The sequence below is a fragment of the Caenorhabditis remanei genome, chromosome I, assembly GCF_010183535.1.
Source record: "Caenorhabditis remanei strain PX506 chromosome I, whole genome shotgun sequence".
NCBI classification, from domain to species: Eukaryota; Metazoa; Nematoda; class Chromadorea; order Rhabditida; family Rhabditidae; genus Caenorhabditis; species Caenorhabditis remanei.
In genome coordinates this window covers 15662035-15680686 of record NC_071328.1, presented here as the reverse complement: position 1 = coordinate 15680686, position 18652 = coordinate 15662035, and the positions used below count along the sequence as shown (strand labels likewise).

The window sequence follows — 18652 nt, the reverse complement described above, 5'->3', positions numbered from 1 at the left end:
TGGCGGAGCTATCTGAAAGTTGTCAACTACAAAAATGTGGCCCATAACTTGTTCTACATTTTTGCAGTTGAAAACTTTTTGCTAACTCCGCCCTTTTTTGAGATAGAAACCCTTGAAGATAACTTACATTTGTCTGGCGTGTCGTTAGCGCGTTTTTAGAAGCGAACATGATAAGAGAGTACATGGAAGCCGGACAACCCTCAAATGTACATAGTCATGCTAAAAAATAACAAAAAACACCAAAAATAATAATTTATTCACACAAAAACCAATAAAACACAAAAAGACACAAAAATATACTCTGCAGTCCTCCTCGTCGACCATCACAATCATTTAAATCATCCTTACTAATCAATATATCCGTATCCTCATCTTCATACATCGCCGCCTCTTCCTTCTCCTTCTTTCTCTTTAAATACATCTCATCATCCGTATCGTCGTCTTCCCGTCTTCTAGCTGGCGGAGCTGCACGAGTGGGCGGGGCTTCTGTAGATGGCTCTGGAGGAGATGTCGGAGGAGGAGGCGGGGCTTCTGGAGTCTTGAGAGGCGTCGTCAATTGTTCTTTGGGTATGAGCTCCGTGGTCGGAGTAGATGGTGGCAATGGGGGATCCGGTCCAAGCTCCGCCCTACTACACACTCCCACGACACCACACAAATCCCAGTCCGAGAAACTGACTCTCCACGCGACTGAAAACTTTTCATTTATGCTTTGCATGCTGAGCCCAATCAATGTCTCTTTGGAATTGACTCTCTTCATAACGGGACCTCCACGATCTCCTATTGAGTTATATTGATCGAAAACTATAAGGTCCTCTTTCTTATCAAGGATCTGTGAATTTAAAAAATTATTATTTTAAAAAATTTGATGAATTTTGAGCTACCGGAAGTTTGTTATACATCACACCACCACCTTTGAGCGTATATACATTCATCTCTCTGTTCCCTTTGACAACATCGGTTGTTTCTGAAAAAATGTAAAGATTTTATATTGGTTGTGTAGATCAAAACCAGGACTACAATTTTGCAGTTGACAACTTTTTAATAGCTCCTCCCACTTTTGAGATATGCGCCTTTGAAGTGTTTTGGCAGTTTTCCTTCATTGTGGTGCACCTTGACCAAGACCCCCTGGGCCAAACCTATATTTGAGCGAAAATTGAGGTTTTTGGCTGGAAAAAAGTAGTTTGAAAAATTTTTCGGTGTTGAATATTATATTTTTGCAGTATTGCCATGTGAAAATCATGTTTTAGCAAGAAAAATGGCGACACTAGGCAGTTTTCCTTCAATTTTTCAAATTTCTACTTTAAAGGCACACATCTCAAAAATGGGCGGAGCTAATTAAAATATGTCAACTACAGAAATGTAGCACTATGTTTAATCTACTCTTTCATAGTTAACACTTTCTTACAAGCTCCGCCCACTTTTGAGATTTTACTACGTTTTGGGAATTTTTCTCTAATTTTTGGCGCCGATTCTAGCGCCGCAGGTACCTCAGACGATTCAAGCGCCGCAGGCACCCCAGACGGTTCTAGCGCCGTAGACACCTCAGACAGTTAAAAAAAACCATTCTAGCGCCGCCGGCACACCAGGACGCCTTTGCACCGGAGGCGCGCCAGCTCATGGATTCTATCACCGAAGGAATCTCAAATTATCTTTTTTATTAAGTGGGCGTAGCTATGAAAAAAGTGTCAACTACAAAAATGTCGCCCTAGGTTTCATCTACACAACCATTCTACTCACCATCCTCCAAACACGGCGGACTCATCTTGAAGTCCATTCCAATATCCACAACCATTAATGCTTGTCCCAAGGCCCAGTCGCCTTTATTTATTCTACAGTAATTCAAAATATACGCCTGTTTTAATTGAAATCGAAGAGGCTCGCAGTTTGGTGGATTCTTACGTAGACAATCCACATAGTATAACGATATCTGGGCGAGAACCTCATCGGGTACCGGGATGTGTCTGAAAATGGGGTCTGAAATTTATTTTAATTAAATTTTTTTAAAATACTTTTTTTCTTTATCACAGTTATCCGTGACAGGCTGCGAATTCCATCGTCACGTCTTATTATCATAGAGGACCACTTGTGAAGACGTTAAAACGTGGCGACACGAAATGAAGGTAGCCAGTGAGACTCCGGTATCAGAAGAGTCTTTATGGGGATTCTTAGTCATCGCCCACAACAACCATGACGGTTCATGTGGTACTTGTGCAGACGAACGAGCTGAAACAACGAAACAATTACTTGAAGAATCGAAATTTTAGCCATCTTACCAAGAACCTCTTTTCCACAAGTCGCCAGCCTCTGGTCGTTCTTCTCCTTTGACAATTTTCCAGTCATTTGTTGCGGAGCATCTCCATTCCTAACGACAACGATCAATATGAGATAATGAATTATCGATTGAAATTTCATATTCGATATATATTCGTACTGATTGGGGGGAATCTTTTGGAATATTGATGAGAGAATTTTGAAAGATAAGATCTTGATGATGTGGAGGGCAGGGGCGACACGTGGCAAAATATAGAAAAATTGCAAAAAAAATGGGGGAGAGGTCACGGAAAGTAGAGTATTTTTGAAATTTCAAAATGCTGGCGTGCCGTTGACGTTGTGTTCTAAACCTCGAAATGTGAATATATTATTACCTCAGGTTTTTTGACTGGCGCGCCTTCGGCGCGTACAAGAGGCAGGAGCAACGAGGAGAAGGCTTACGACCGCAGGCCTACTAGACGATTCTAACGCCGCTGGCACCCCTGACGATTCTAGCGCCGCAGGCACCCCAGACGATTCTAGCGCCGCAGGCACCCCAGACGATTATAGCGCCGCAGGCACCCCTGACGATTTAAGCGCCGCAGACACCCCAGACGATTCTAGCGCCGCAGGAACCCCAGCCGATTTAAGCGCCGCAGGCACCCCTGACGATTCTAGCGCCGTGGGCACCCCAGACGATTCTAGCTCCGCAGGCACCTCAGACGATTCTAGCGCCGCAGGCACCCTGACGATTCTAGCGCCGCAGGCACCCCTGACGATTCTAGCGCCGCAGGCACCCCTGACGATTCTAGCGCCGCAGACACCCCAGACGATTCTAGCGCCGCAGGCACCCCAGACGATTCTAGCGCCGCAGGCACCCCAGCCGATTTAAGCGCCGCAGGCACCCCAGCCGATTTAAGCGCCGCAGTCACCTCAGACGATTCTAGCGCCGCAGGCACCCAGCCGATTTAAGCGCCGCAGGCACCCCAGCCGATTTAAGCGCCGCAGTCACCTCAGACGATTCTAGCGCCGCAGGCACCCAGCCGATTTAAGCGCCGCAGGCACCCCAGCCGATTTAAGCGCCGCAGGCACCCCTGACTATTCTAGCGCCGCAGGCACACCAGACGATTCTAGGCGCGTCGATGACGCATTTTTAAGCCTTTACAGCGTCTTTCTTGTGAGGATCGGGTTAGAATGATTAATCCAGCAACATGAATACTTGGTCACTGTATTTTGTCTGAGTAAAGAAAAGTGGGCGGAGTGTGCTAAAAACTGGCTGTGGGAATAATATTTATCGAAGATAAAATATATCATCTGATTGGGAGCAGGAGAAGAAGTATACAATCGAGCACACGGAGCTCACAAAAATAGACAACTATAAGTTAAAGATCAGGTTACGGTCTATATTTTTGTAATTGACAACTTTTTGATAGCTCAGCTCACTTTCATTTTTTGCGCCGAAGGCGCCCCAGAAAATTCTAGCGCCACAGCCATTCCTAGACAACAAAAACTTATCAAATGCCAAAAAATCAAAATTCATTCAGACAAAAACGAAAAACACAAAAAGACTCAAAAGTAGAACTAATCCACCACCACCACATCTACTATCATTATACCAGTAAACATTCTGCGACGGAGGGCTACCAGTCGGAAAGTCTTCATCATACTCATCGCCATCAATCTCCTCATAATCGGCGAGCTCTGGTGGATGTGTTGGCGGCGGTTCGGGTGTCACTTTCTCAGTTGTGAATCTTGTTTGAGAAGGTCCTGGAGGGGTGTTCGGGCAGGTACCGTCATCTGAATCTTTAGGTGGTGGTTGAGTGGTTGTGGGTGGTGGTGGCTGAGCGGGTTCGACTGTGACTCTGCAAAAATAAGAACAGGATACTGAAAACAGAAAAAATTGTACTAACTCTGTTGATGGTGCCGATGTCGGTGGAGGTGGTGGTGGTTGCTGGACGAGCTTGGGTGTGGTTCTGAAAATGAGACTGGGATGTTTAAAACAGGAAGAGGAATTGTACAAACTCTTTGGGTGGCGATGTTGGTGAAGCCTCCACTGTCGCTTGAGCATCCAATTTGCTCTTTGAGCACAGCGCATTCTTGTTCTCATATCCCATAGTACAGTTGGAGCCAGGGACACCGGTTATGAACTCTGCCTGTCCTACTCTGAAGTCTGCCCTGAAAACACCGTTATCTAGCTAGACGTCCGTTTTGTGATTAAGAATTTGTAATAATTAGATAGGCCAAGCCAAACTCAACATTTTTGTAGTTGACAGTTTTTTGATAGCTCCACCCACTTTTGAGATATGCGCCTTTAAATGTGCCAGCAGCGCTAGAGCCTGGCGCACCTTCGGCGCAAAACTGTTCCGGTATGCCTGTGGCGCTAGAATCGTTATATAGAATCGTCTGGGGTGCCTGCGGCGCTAGAATCGTCTGGGGTGCCTGCGGCGCAAGAATCGTCAGGGGTGCCTGCGGCGCTAGAATCGTCTGGGGCGCCTACTGCGCTAGAATCGGCTGGGGTGCCTGCGGCGCAAGAATCGTCAGGGGTGCCTGCGGCGCTAGAATCGTCTGGGGTACCTGCGGCGCTAGAATCGTCTGGGGTACCTGCGGCGCTAGAATCGGCTGGGGTGCCTGCGGCGCAAGAATCGTCAGGGGTGCCTGCGGCGCTAGAATCGTCTGGGGTACCTGCGGCGCTAGAATCGTCTGGGGTACCTGCGGCGCTAGAATCGTCTGGGGTGCCTGCGGCGCAAGAAACGTCTGGCATGCCTGCGGCGCTAGAATCGTCTTACGCTGAAAGACGGCTACCTTCAAAGGCGCATATCTCAAAAGTGGGCGGAGCTATCAAAAAGTTGTCAACTACAAAAATGAAGCTTTAGTTTTTATCTACACAACTCCTAGCAAAAAAACTCACTTCGGACCCAATAAACACATAATATTGTTGCCATTGTTCCCATCCTTCTTGTTGACACACGCAATTTCAGTCTGTTTTGGATGGTACTGCTCGAATCCCATATAGAACGTCTCTTCTTGGTTTCCGTCAGTTGGGAACTTCAGGGTTGGGCAGTTTTGATCGCAATATTCTAATCCGTTCGAGTATTTCTTGAATGCAATGATTCGATAGGCCCGGTTTGAGGGAAGTATGGAATCAAAATTCAGAATTGCTGCTGTTGTTTTTAGATTTTTGCTCCAGGTCTGGAATACATGCGCTTAGGTGACATTTCGTAACCAAGATACCGTCTACTTACCAATTCATGCAGATTAGCAATATTTAGGTCTTTTGCATACTGTCGTCTCTTCTCATTCAACACACCTATAAACATCAATTCTCTGGAATCAGCAAACAAATCAGGCGGTGTGCACAGTCCGTTGACTTCGTCAAATTTGAGTGGTGACGTGCATTTCTGGTCAGACTGGTATCTTGGTGCTGGGGCTAGGGGCCCACTGAAATATTTCATTAAAAAAACATTTATTTGAAAAAAAACTAACTTGGGTCCTATTAAGCAAGTCACTCTGGACCTATATCCCGACTTGAATCTAGCACATCCAATTTCATTCTGATGCGAATTGTAAAGTTCTAATTCGCCATGGTAGACATCTGATAAGGTAAAATTTTCTATATACTTCACCGAGTATTCTACAAAGTCAAATGTCAATTTTTCTTTCATGTCATTCGTTTGTTTATAATCATCCAACTCCACAAGTCGCCATTTTCGAACACTAAAATGTGCAAGGTTGCCGTGATGCATTGATTCGTTGATTGCATTTTGCAGTTCTTTGCTCCAAATCTGTAATAAAAAAGAATTACTAACGCCGCCAGCATGTTTGGTTATTGTATTTATAAAAATAGTTTCTTTAAGGCGCACAAAATTACAGTGACCAAGACACACTGACTGAGAATCATTATTTCGACACATCCATTTGCGCCGAAAGCGCCCCAGCCTGTTCTATATATATATATATATATATGTACGCATTCTAGCGTCGCAGACATGTCACGACACTTTATGCTCCCCACCTCATGGATTCTAGCGCCGCAGGCATAGTTAAAGGCGCAAATCTCAAAAATGGGCGGAGCTATCAAAAAGCTGTCAACTGTAAAAATGTGTAAAATGTTACGAAGAACATTTTTGTAACAGACAGATTGTTGATAGCTCCTCCCACTTTTGAGATATAACGCTTCAAATTTGAAAATACTGTCTCTTTGCGTGTGCGCCGAAGGCGCTCCTGACTATAAGCATTCTAGCGCGGCAGGCACACCCGTTTAATATTTTGATACATTTGTTTGTGGCTCATACGCCCCAGCCAATTCTAAATAATCATTCTAGCGCCGCAAGCACCCCAGACAGTTGTAGATAATCATGCTGGCGTCGCAGACATGTTTGCGCCGAAGGCGCGCCAGATCATGGATTCTAGCGCCGCAGGCATCTTACTCACCAACATCTGCATATTCTGAATCTTAAACTTTACAGCGAACGTCTGTCTTAATTGATTCACTTTATCAATAAATTCCAGTTGCTCCTCATCCATTCCATTTGGTGGAATTATGGCTCCGGCGATGTTGATTCGCCCCATCATCACAATCAATATTGTTACGATTGAGTATAACATATCTTGTTGAGGTAGAGACGAGAATATTTGAAACTCAAACTGATTGATTTCCCGTTGGCAAGCTTCTTTTATAATCGATTTTTATCAAGATGACCTTTACCCTTTTCCACGTAGATCACATCGAAATCGATAAAAATTCAAATCTTTTTTCTGAAAATTCACGCATTTCCACGATCTGACGCGCCTAAAGTGTAGTGACATGTATGCGAAGCTAGAATGATTATCTGACACTGTCTGGGGCGCCTTCGGCGCACAGTGTATAGAGGAGAGAGGAGAGAAGATGAAATCTCAGAGGCGAAGTTCTGGTAGCCAAACTTATGGATTGCCTGGCGTGTCGTTAGCGCGTTTTTCAGCAGTGTGGCATCGCTGCGCGCCCTGGACACTTTTTCAGAAGCCAGCAGGATAAGAGAGTGCATGGAATCCGGGAGATCAGAAATTTTTGTGACTGGGGTGACGTTGACGTGTTTTCAGACACAAAAACTCAGTTTGAAGGGTAGCGAGTCGTTTTTAGGAGATCCAAGTTTAAAGAAACCATAATTTATTCAGACAAGAAACACAAAAAGACACAAAAGTAGAATCCATCTTCCTAATCCTCCACCACCCCATCTACTATCATTTTCATTGTACCAGTAAACATTCTGCGACGGAGGGCTACCAGTCGGAAAGTCTTCATCATACTCATCACCATCAATCTCCTCATAATCGGCGAGCTCTGGTGGATGTGTTGGCGGCGGTTCGGGTGTCACTTTCTCAGTTGTGAATCTTGTTTGAGAAGGTCCTGGAGGGGTGTTCGGGCAGGTACCGTCATCTGAATCTTTAGGTGGTGGTTGAGTGGTTGTGGGTGGTGATTGCTGGACGGGCTCGACTGTGACTCTGCAAAAAAAAACGAGAGTAGGAAACTCAAAACAGGAAAAGAATGTACTAACTCTGTTGATGGTGCCGTTGGAGGAGTTGGCAATGCCGCTGGGGGATCCTCCTTTTTGCAGCACAACCCATCCTTGTTCTCGTATCTCTTGTTACATTTGGAGCCAGGGAAACCATGAACGAACTTTGCATAATATGGGCTGAAAATATCGTTTATGGATGTCGCTACAGTTTTGGTAGTTGACAACTTTCTAATAGCTCCGCCCATTTTTAAGATATGCGTCTTGGAAGTTATGCATTTTCTCCAACTTACGCTCAAAGATAGACACTAGCGTTCCTAGTCAGTGTAAATAAATGAAGAAATCAGTTTAAACTGATAGTCATTTATACTATTCACGTCAACTAGTCGAAAGGAAATGATTATCGATATAGTCATAATCATTTTGGAAATGACGAAAACGATAGTCGATTCAGCTATTTCGTCAAAACTTTTTAAATATAGTCGAAATAGTACAAACGTAAATAGCCGAAACGTGAGTATTCAGAGCAGAAAAGGAAGAATGTTAGAAAAATTTTAAAATGAAAACTCATTTTCTCAGTCATTTACGTCGTTTTAATAATTGTTTTTTATCGGAATTAATCATTTACGTCGTTTCGATAGTTGTTTTTTCATTTCCGATAGTCAAATTACACTGCGTTTTTTAAATTATGATATTTTGATTATCATTTTACGTCATTAATCGCGTGACGAAAAATGACTAACTAATGACTAGGAACTCTAATAGACACCTTTAAAGGCGCATATCTCAAAAGTGGGCGGAGCTATCAAAAAGTTATCAACTAGAAAAATGTAGCTCTAGCCTTCATCTACACACTCCTTAGCTAAAGATACTCACTTCTCACCCAACAAACACATAATGTTGCCTTTCTTCGAATTCTTGGCGCACGCGATTCTAGTTTGTAATGGATGGAACGGTTCTTGTCCTATCGTGAGCTCCTCTTTCGGGCCATAATAAGTTTCGAATGTCTGGTTTTTGCAGTTTTGATAGCAGTATTCTAATCCGTTCGAGTAGGTTTGGAATACCGCGATTCGAAAGGGCACAGATTGTGTGTCAATTTTGAGATCTTTGATAAATTTTTCTGCTTTTGTTTTGTAATTTGGATACCAGTTCTGAAATATATACACATAGGAAACATTTCAAAACCGGAGACCCCTTACTCACCAACTCATACATGTTAGAAATATTGTCTCGTTTTGCCATCTCTCGTCTCTTCTCATTCAACACACTTATAAACATCAATTCACTAGAATCCTTAAAAACATTATTAGAACCAAAACCAGATGTGCACAATCCATCGACTTCTTTGAGTGGCGACGTGCATTTCTGGTCAGATTGGTATCTTGGTGCTGCGGCTAGGGGCCCACTGAAATATTCCATAAGACAAACATTTATTTTTTGAAAAAAACTAACTTGAATCCGATTAAACAAGTCACATTGAGATCATGTTTTAGATTGTGTCTGGCACATCCAATTGCACTTTGATTCGGATTAAAAAGTTCTAATTCGTGATGGTAGACATTTGATTTTGTTGAATCTCCTATTTTCATCACATCGTCTTCAGTGAATTCATTCCATTTTCCTTTGCTTTCCTTAAACGTTGCTTTATAATCCTTCAAATTCATGAGTCGCCAGTTTCGTGTGCTATAATGTGTAAGATTCCAGGGATGCTTTGGTTCTTTGATTGAATTCTGCAGTTCTTTGCTCCATATCTGAAATAAAACAGTTCACCTAAAATGTGACTATTCCAGACACATCCCGCATTATTTGCCAAAGATATTAGCGACGAAGGTGCGCCAGTTCATTATAGCGTCGCAGGCATCTTAAAAGGCGTATTACTAAAAAGTGGGCGGAGCTGTGAAAAAGGTGTCAACTAGAAAAATGTAGTTCCATTCCAGATTTTCAGTTTTGTAGTTAACAACTTTTCGATAGCTCCTCAAAATTTTGAAATTTACGCCTTTAACTATGTCTGCGGCGCTAGAATCCATAAGCTGGCGGGCCTTTGGCCCAAAAGTGTCCTGTTATGCCTGCGGCTCTAGAATGTTCATCGATGACAGCTTGGGGTGCCTGCGGCGCAAAAATGGTTTTGATAGCGGGGGAAGGGAGAAGAGGGTTGAACCAGCTATTTTTAAAGCCTCATATCTCAAAAGTGGGCGGAGCTATGAAAAAGTTGTCAATCACAAAAATGTAGTTGAATTTAAGAGCTTTATTTTTGTAGTTGACAGTTTTTTGATAGCCCCGCCCACTTTTGAGATATAGCACTTCAAAATTAGGATTTACAGTGTGTCTGAGCGTGCGCCGAAGGCGCGCCAGACTAAAAGCAACCAACCCCAGCCGATTCTAGCTCCGCAGGCTCCCCAGACGATTCTAGCGCCGCAGGCACCCCAGAAGATTCTAGCGCCGCAGGCATCTTCAAAGGTTCCTATATTTACAGAATTACTCACCAACATCTGCATATTTTGAATCTTCCACTTCTCGGCAAACTTCTGTCTCAATTGATTCACGTCGGAAATAAATTTCAGTTGCTCCTCATCCATTCCATCCGGACGAATGATGGCTCCGGCGGTCTGGCCACTGGCGACAGGTCCGATCATCACCATCAATATACTCAGTGTAACAATTGAGTATAACATATCTTCTTGAGGTAGAGAGGAGTATTTTTGAAACTCAAACTGATTGGTTTCGCGTTGGCAAGCTTTTTTTATAATCGATTTTTATCAAGATGACCTTTGACCTTTTCCACGTAGATTGCAACAAAATCTATGAAAATTCAAATATTTTTTCTGAAAGTTCACGTAATTCCATAATCTGACGCGCCTAAAGTCTGTCTAAAGTCTGTACTGTCTGAAATGACTGCGGGGCATTTATAGAACTGGAACAGAAGAAAAAGGACACAGATGAGAGATGAAAGACGGTCAGACGGCTAGACAACACTATTCAAGTAACGGTCAGAGCCTAAAGAAACTAGACGAAGATGAGAGATAGAAATATATGGCTCCGCGACAATTCGCAACTGCGACATTTCGCAACTGCGACGTTTCGCAACCATTAAACTTGCAATAGTTTAACCTAGTTTTGTCTTAAAATGGGTCAGATAACTTTTCTTCTGTTTAATTATTTTCAAATATGTTCTCAAGCTCTTTGGTACACTCAACATTTTTAGCTGACCCAAATATGCAAATGCCCAGTGGTTGCGAAACGTCGTTGTTGCGAAACGTCGTAGTTGCGAAACGTCGTAGTTGCGAAACCTACGTGAGTTGCGGAATGTCGCAGTTGCGAAATGACTAGTTGCGAAATGTCGCAGTTGCGAAGTGTCGTAGTTGCGAAACCTACGTGAGTTGCAGAATGTCGCAGTTGCGAAATGTCGCAGTTGTGAATTGTCGCGGAGCCAAATATATCATACGATTGGGAGAAAGACGCAGACAACGGCCTTACGAGCATGACCAACAGGTTGATCATTTGCGTATTGTGGAGAAGAAGGGGTCAATGCCACATCTGGCGTGCTTTGGACGCGTTTTGGAACGAAGATTAGAGGAGAAGAGGAGAGAGGACGTCATAATATAGCTGGAGCGCTAGGCTGGCGTGCCTTAGGCGCATTTTGCGGAAGATGAAAAACCAGAGAAAGTCAAGGAACGGTAGCTTGGATATCAGTGTTACAATGCTAGATAAGTGTCTGGCGCGCCTTGAACGCATTTGGTGGAAAATAAAAAGGAAGCTGAGAAACGGTTCTTGGGATATCCGTGCTACACTTGACTGGCGCGCCTTGGACGCGTTTGGAGTAGGAGACGAGTTGCCGGAGCACCTTTGGAAGAAAAATCAGGAGCTGGCGCGCCTGTGACGCGATTTTTGAGAAAAACGAGAAAAGCCTGAGGAAGGGTAGCTGGAATATCAGTGTTATACTGAGCTGGCGCGCCTATGACGCGTTTTGAATGAACTCGATTTAAATTTTTATTAAAAAATAATATATATACAATATTATCAACATTCCTCTGTGCAATTATGTGTGATTGTAAGGCTTCTGGAAAAAAAAAACATTTTGAATTTTTGATTTTCAAAAAAAAATATTTTTATTTATACTTACAGCCCATTTTCCTCCATGTGTTGTTGTTTTGATCCGTGTTTGTTTGCTTCTTTTAAAATCTGAAATTAGATTAAATTTATTATAAAATTAATGAAATCTTTTAAAAAGAAAACTTACAGGAGGCGTGTTGATCTCATTTTCCCATTTTTTACTTGGCACACATTCAGGATGGCGTATCTGGAAGCTGGAAAAGAAAATTTATATAATATTTGTACCACTAGATAGCGCAAGTCATAAAAATTCAGAATCTGTTTTCAGATTTGTTTTAGCACAAGGGGGAGCTGAGATACAGAGCCATTAGTTTTTTTTTCATTTGGATGGAAAATAAGGAGCCGCCAGGAATCGACAAGGAGGGGGAAGCTGGGAGCAGTGTTACACATGCCTTGGGCGCGAGTTGATTTGAGAAGAGCGGGTCCGGGAAAGAATGGGATAAGGAGGATGTGATGATGAGGGAAAACGACAGCTGGCGCGCCTTTGACGCGTTCTGGGAAGCAGAATATGTGCATGTCTTGAGAGCGCTTATTTTTCAACCATCAAAGTTGATGATAGACAAAACCTGAAACAGATACCGAATCCTCACGTAAAAACTACTTTAAAATTATTTTTGGGTTTTAAAATTGAAAAATTGAAAAAAACGACTCACTAGCGATACTTCTTGCAGTGTGGCAGCGCATTAGTTTTGCTTTTCTCCAATAGATAACACGACTGACTGAAAAAAGTCCTTCTCCACGTTTGCAAGTTGTAAAACCACATTTTTTACACTTGGCTCGACATTTGGCTGCATGGTTGTTTTGAGTCTGTCGGTGGTGAATCAATTTAGAACATTTGTGGCATGAACTGCAAAAGAATCGGTAGAAGGGGTGCGCGGGGTGAAAACAAAACTCACGACGTGGTTCAAACGGCTCGTAGTGCTCCCTTCAAAAGTATAGTCCGACGAATCGTTGGGGTTCAATGTTTCGATGGTGGTTATCAAAATGCCAGACAACGATTTGATAGTCAATCAAGTACATTTTCTTCAAGTGTTCCGCATCATGAGTGCCCCCCATCGAGCACCGTTCTTCCTCAACAGCTGCTTCGCCTTGTCCATTTGGTGGTTGCGAGCGAATGCGGCGCTCTGAAAACACATAAAATTAGACGGAAAGTTTCAAAGAACACTCTTACCAGATCCGATACATTAGAGTGGCCTCTCGTTGTTCCTCACCAGACTTGTGGACGCTTTTGGAATCGCTCTACCATTTTGCGATGGCAATCGATACCGGCAGACAATGGCAGTCGGTCAGCACGAGCTGTCTCCCTAACCGAAGAATTTTCTGAAAAAAAAGTTTTTTTAATTTGATTTTACTTCGTTTTAGGGTGAAACTCATTTTTCCCCAGGGAACCTAGTCTATTTTAGGGTAGAATAGACCCAAAAACTCTTTCTTGGCTCCCTAACTATGAAAATGTCTGAAAACACAACTTTGATCGAATAATCGTATTCGTCATCAAATTTTGACCCGGAAATGCGAAAAATGAGCTCTACATTATTTAGAAACTGATTTTAATCGATTTTAACTAATTTTAGACTAAAATATACCGAAAAAACAGGATTTTGTTCAATTTTTGATTGAAAAAATCTTATTCTTTACAATTTTCGGTTTGAGAATGTCGAAAACACACATAGAATGGATTTTCTGAGCTCTTTACCAATAAACCCCGATTTTTGTCGATTTTAGAGTAGCCAAATGCTCAAGTGAACCGAGTTATGAGCCATCAAACTTTTACAACTGAACATCTATTTCCTATTATTAAGTTTAACTCTTAACTCGGCCCACGTGAGCATTTAGCTAGTTTTTCTAGCAGTTTTGGAATCAGCAGGGTCGAAAGTATCTATGGCCAAATTTATAGAGCCATAAGCTTCCCTTGTAAGGCTCCAGAACGTTTAGAAACCATGACATTTCAAATTTAACAGAAAATAAGTAACGTCTGATTTCCAAACATCACGTTTTCAGACTGGACTTTTAAAAAAACAGGTGAAAATAGGATTTTAAGGGTAAATTGGTCTCAAAAATTGGGTTATTCATGGATTTCTGACCTGGAAAGTCGATAGATTACATTTTCTGAGTTCTGCGACATTAAAAAATTGATTTTAACCAATGTTAGGGTAGAATACAGCTAGAAAACCAGATTTTCTACTTATTTTAGCCCCAAAACCCTGAAAAACTCACCAAACATCTTATCACATCCTCCAACACCCATATCCAAATCCATATCAAGAATTCAAAAATAATCAAAACTACCTGAAATGATGTATATATAGTTCCAGTAAGTACCCATCACAATAACCAACCTTAAAGAGAGTCGTAGAATAAGAAGTCGGCCATTCAACCAGAAGAAAGCCTTGAGAAATGAGAAAGTTAGTGGGGTCCCTCGACACAAGAAGAGATGAGAGACACAGAGAAAGAGAGAAGCAGGCGCGCCTTAGGCGCATTGGAATGGAGAAACAAGGAGGCATCAAGGGGGGACCGACTGAGCAATGTTACACTGCCTGGCGCGCCTTAGGCGCGTGTTTGGAGCAAGAGAGAAGGAATGAAAAAATGTGATGCAAGAGTTACACACGGCTGGCGCGCCTTCGGCGCGAGTTTGGAATTGAAATGAGGAGCCGAAGGGAGTCGAAAAGCGGTCATTGGAATCAGTTTTACACTACTTGGAGTAAGGCTGGCGCGTTTGGAGAAGAAACGAAGATAAGAAAGCCAGAGTCCCATTACACTGACACAGAATGAAACCTTGTGTGCTATCTGTCGCGCCTGATGCGCGTTTGGATGGAAAAATTGGAGCCGATGAGCGGTCGTTGAAATCAGTGTTACACTGCCCGGTGTATGGCTGGCGCGCCATTGGCGCAAGTTGATTTGAGAAGAAAGTGAATGAGATAAGGAGGATGTGATAAGGGAAATGGCTCTAGAAGAGCTGGTGCGCCTTTGACGCGTTTTGGGAAGCGAAATGTCTAAACATGTCTGTAATTAATGAGAAAAAGATGATGATTTTATTTTTTATGAATAATTTTTTTTAAACAAAATTAATTCCTCGGGGTTTTTGGTCGCCCACCAGACGCGTACATGTAAATGTGCAGCATTTCTACATTGCTCGATATCATGGATCTGAAATGTCACAAAATTATTTAATTATCAATTCTATACATTTCCAGAAAGACCAAAACGTGAGGATTCAGAATCCGTTTTCAGATTTGTTTTAGCACAGGGAGGAGCTGAGATACAGAGCTTTTAGCACTGAAATTGTTGATAACTTGGTTCATATTGATGATAGACTAAATCTGAGAACGGATTCAGAATCCTCACGTCTTCAGATTTGACCAAGGAGATAAAACTCACATAGAGATATCTTATTGGCACTTTTCTTGTCGGCGCCATCTGTAATTGAATTATTAAATTTATTACTTATGATAATTACTTACTTCTTATAATCCTCCTCCGCTTTTGGTCGATATGCACCATAAAATGGCTGCGGATGATCGTCATCTGTAATAAAAATAATTATTAGGATTCTGAGTCAGTTTTCAGATTTGTTAAAGCATTGAAAATAACCAGTTTCTCACGAAAACCTATGTATCTCGATTGATTCTGAAACTAGATAAAATTTGAAAACGGATTCAGAATCTTGCACTAGAATCGGCTGGGGTCTTATTTATCTCTATAGATTGAAAAATCTTATTTATCTCTATAGATTGAAAAATGGTAGGTGTGAAGTCGGTGTAGGCATTTCCGGGTGGATCACTGACATTTGATGTCACTTTTGCAGTTATCGAGTTTATAATATTACTGCTTCACGGAAGGCTTTGCGACTAGAGGGGTCTCTTGTTTCGTGAGACGTATGGCAGTAACTTGGAATGCTGAACGAATTGGATTTTTCAAATCCAATAGCGGAGAAATCATTTCTTTTGACTCGAGATACATTCCTCCTCCACATTTATGGATTCGAGTTGTTCTGTTGTCAACAAAAATCGAAAGATGTGAGCCGGAAATTGGCATGGTTATCTGATAGGAGTTGAGCTTTTCTGGATTGATAACGTAGAGAATGGTGAAAGGACGAGACTTAAAGTTTTTGCAATGTTCATCACTTGCAAACTCTCTAAACTTACATTTACTGTATTCGGTCATGTATGCACGAGTTTCAAAGATTTCGCATTCAATAGCGAATATGACAGAGTCGAGTGTTAGTGTTGGTCCCATTGGAATGCAAACTGCTCGAACGTGAACAGGTCCATCAGACTTTGAGTTGGTCTGCTGGGCTGTAGACATTCTGACCTCTCTTCTTCCGCTGAAGATTGAAATATCACTTGAACGGTTTAAACTTTCTGAATAGAAAATTTTACTCAATGTTGAAGAATCTGAAAAAATCATAACTTTAAAGGCGTATATCTCAAAAATGGGCGGAGCTATCAAAAAGTTGTCAACTACAAAAATAGAAACCAAAATACGATCTTTGCTTTTGTAGTTGACAACTTTTTGATAGCTCCGCCCATTTTTGAGATATGCGCCATTAAAAAATAGCGCGCATTTCTCCTCTCGCTGGGCTTCAAGCCATCATCTTCTATGGCGCATAAGTTAAAAGTGGGCGGAGTTATCAAAAAAGTGCCAATTACAAAAATAGATAGAATAAACCCAAAAATTACATTTTTGGGTATTTTTGACCAAAAAATCTGTATATTGTGCGCCGAAGGCGCGCCAGCTTGTTCTATAAATGCATTCTAGCGCCGCAGGCACCCCAAGTGGGCGGAGCTATTAAAAAGTGTTAACTACAAAAATACAGCTTTTAGCCTAAACTTACAATCAAAAATTACATTTTTCACGCGGTTTTTGACTTTCGAATGACTATCTTCAAATGGCACCATTCTCATCCTCCATCCTCCTTCCAGTGTGGAATCGTCCCCGATTTCTTTCTTGCTTTGATTCCCTTCCTTATCATTCCTTATCTTCTGTAAAAAAACGTATTATTTTCCAGGAATCCGGGAATAAGACGTTTTGAAACCGAGACATTTCGACACTGTTTTTCAGGTTTGGAGGCGAAAAATTTCGGTTTCGAAACGTCTGCTTTCAGAACGTTTAGTCAAATAAAAACGTGTTTAAAACTATGAGAACTAGTGTTTGACAAAAAATGGTTTTTCTTAGTTTCCTGACTATAAAAGTGTCTGAAAACACAATTTTGAACAGAAAATCGGATTCCTCATCAATTTTCGGCCCGGAAAAGTTGAAAACACTCTCAAAATGCACTTTCTGGGCTCTACACTATTAAAAACCTGATTTTAATCGATTTCAATCGATTTTTAGAGTTAAAAAGTCCTAAAAAACCATTTTTTGACTCATTTTTGCCCCAAAAATCCCCAAAAACTTACCACAATCCTCACATTCTCCAACACCCGTATCCAAATACATACATCAATAATTCAAAAATAATCAAAACGACCTGAAATCATGAACATTTAATTCCAATAAGTACCCCATCCTAATAACCAACCTTAAAGAGAGTCGTAGAATAAGAAGTCGGCCGTTCAACCAGAAGAAAGCCTTGAGAAATGAGAAAGTTAGTGGGGTCCCTCGGCTCGAAGAAAACAGCAGAGAGATGAGAGACACAGAGAAAGAGAGAAGAGGACGGATAGATGATGGAAATGGCTGGCGCGCCTTGGGCGCTTTGGAATGGAGAGAAGAGGAGTCATCTGAGCAATGTTACACTGGCTGTCGCGCATTGCGCGCGCGCGTTTGGATTGAAAAGTGGGAAGCCACCCGGATGTCGAGGAGGGTGGGGGAGCAGTGTTACACTGCCTGGCGCGCCTTGGACGCGCGTTTGGAGCAAGAGAGAAGGAATTGAAGAGATAGAGCTGTTACACTGACCAGGATGACATTTCGTGTGCTATCTGGCGCGCCTTAAGCGCATTCAGAAGCTCATTCAGAGAGGCCGATGAGCGGTCATTGTAATCCTATGTTGCACTGTGTGATGTCTGTCTGGCGCGCCTGAGACGCAGAAAAAAACAAGATTATTCAATTAACAATCGTTTATTCCAAAAACGAAAAAAAGGATCACATGTTGCGTCTGATTTCCGATTGGGTCATTCCACGCTCGAAATAATAAGTCCCGTTGGGTTGTGGTGGTGGTGGGCGATTCCTCCAGGTCTCTTCATTCCAGATAGACATGGTAGGGTCCAAATCAACCCATCCGTTACTGTGGTAAATTGGGTATTTCGATTGCTGGAAGTGATTGACATATAGTTTATGAATAGAGCTCTGATTTTGTAGTTCACAACTTTTTGATAGCTCCGCACACTTTTGAGTTATGCGGCATCATCTTTCAAGGCGAATAACTCAAAAGTGGGCGGAGCTATCAAATTTCTGTAAACTATAAAAATGACCCATTAAGACACCTACATTAGACGAGGTTGGTTGTTTGTTCCCGTTGCCAGACATTTCTGAAAATTGAACCAATTATTTAAGAGAAAAAATGGGAAATGGAATGAGATATCACTTGCCCCGCACTCTTTTTATACGGTATATTTTTGATAGGAGGGCGGGACAACGTTGCCGGAATAACAAAACTATTAAATTTTAATGGTTCATAAAAATGGCTTATTTTGTTATAGGGAAATGAGGAGTAAACATGCGACGTAACATTTCGAACCTTCTGGTAGCTCCGCCCACTTTTGAGACATGCGCATTTAAATATTGTGGAATGGAGACGCTGATATAGATGACTTTTAATGAAAGTGCTGAATAATCGTTTCCGTCTAATAAAAATGCCTAAAGCGGTT

At 42.0% G+C, this 18652-nt stretch overlaps 5 protein-coding genes across 5 annotated transcripts; all 5 read right to left on the bottom strand.

Annotated features, from left to right (window-relative positions):
• Positions 1–253: 253 nt before the first annotated feature.
• On the bottom strand, positions 254–2412 carry GCK72_003342 (uncharacterized protein; the record flags this gene model as incomplete). Its single annotated transcript, XM_053723987.1, has 5 exons — positions 254–829; positions 882–964; positions 1738–1961; positions 2061–2223; positions 2274–2412. The coding sequence occupies 5 exons, from the start codon at positions 2410–2412 to the stop codon at positions 254–256; spliced, it is 1185 nt and encodes a 394-aa protein (XP_053592632.1).
• Positions 2413–3790: 1378 nt separating this feature from the next.
• GCK72_003341 (uncharacterized protein) lies at positions 3791–6855 on the bottom strand (the record flags this gene model as incomplete). The annotated part of the gene is made up of 7 exons (XM_053723986.1): positions 3791–4112; positions 4161–4223; positions 4273–4425; positions 5159–5439; positions 5493–5688; positions 5734–6032; positions 6682–6855. 7 exons carry the CDS (start codon positions 6853–6855, stop codon positions 3791–3793), a joined length of 1488 nt encoding a protein of 495 aa, XP_053592631.1.
• A 542-nt stretch (positions 6856–7397) lies between these two features.
• Positions 7398–10411, bottom strand: GCK72_003340 (uncharacterized protein; the record flags this gene model as incomplete). Its single annotated transcript, XM_053723985.1, has 6 exons — positions 7398–7728; positions 7782–7919; positions 8616–8890; positions 8943–9144; positions 9192–9490; positions 10223–10411. The coding sequence occupies 6 exons, from the start codon at positions 10409–10411 to the stop codon at positions 7398–7400; spliced, it is 1434 nt and encodes a 477-aa protein (XP_053592630.1).
• Positions 10412–12776: 2365 nt separating this feature from the next.
• On the bottom strand, positions 12777–14106 carry GCK72_003339 (uncharacterized protein; the record flags this gene model as incomplete). Its single annotated transcript, XM_053723984.1, has 2 exons — positions 12777–12973; positions 14064–14106. The coding sequence occupies 2 exons, from the start codon at positions 14104–14106 to the stop codon at positions 12777–12779; spliced, it is 240 nt and encodes a 79-aa protein (XP_053592629.1).
• Positions 14107–15235: 1129 nt separating this feature from the next.
• GCK72_003338 (uncharacterized protein) lies at positions 15236–16151 on the bottom strand (the record flags this gene model as incomplete). Its single annotated transcript, XM_053723983.1, has 3 exons — positions 15236–15263; positions 15308–15371; positions 15992–16151. The coding sequence occupies 3 exons, from the start codon at positions 16149–16151 to the stop codon at positions 15236–15238; spliced, it is 252 nt and encodes an 83-aa protein (XP_053592628.1).
• Between the last annotated feature and the right edge of the window lie 2501 nt (positions 16152–18652).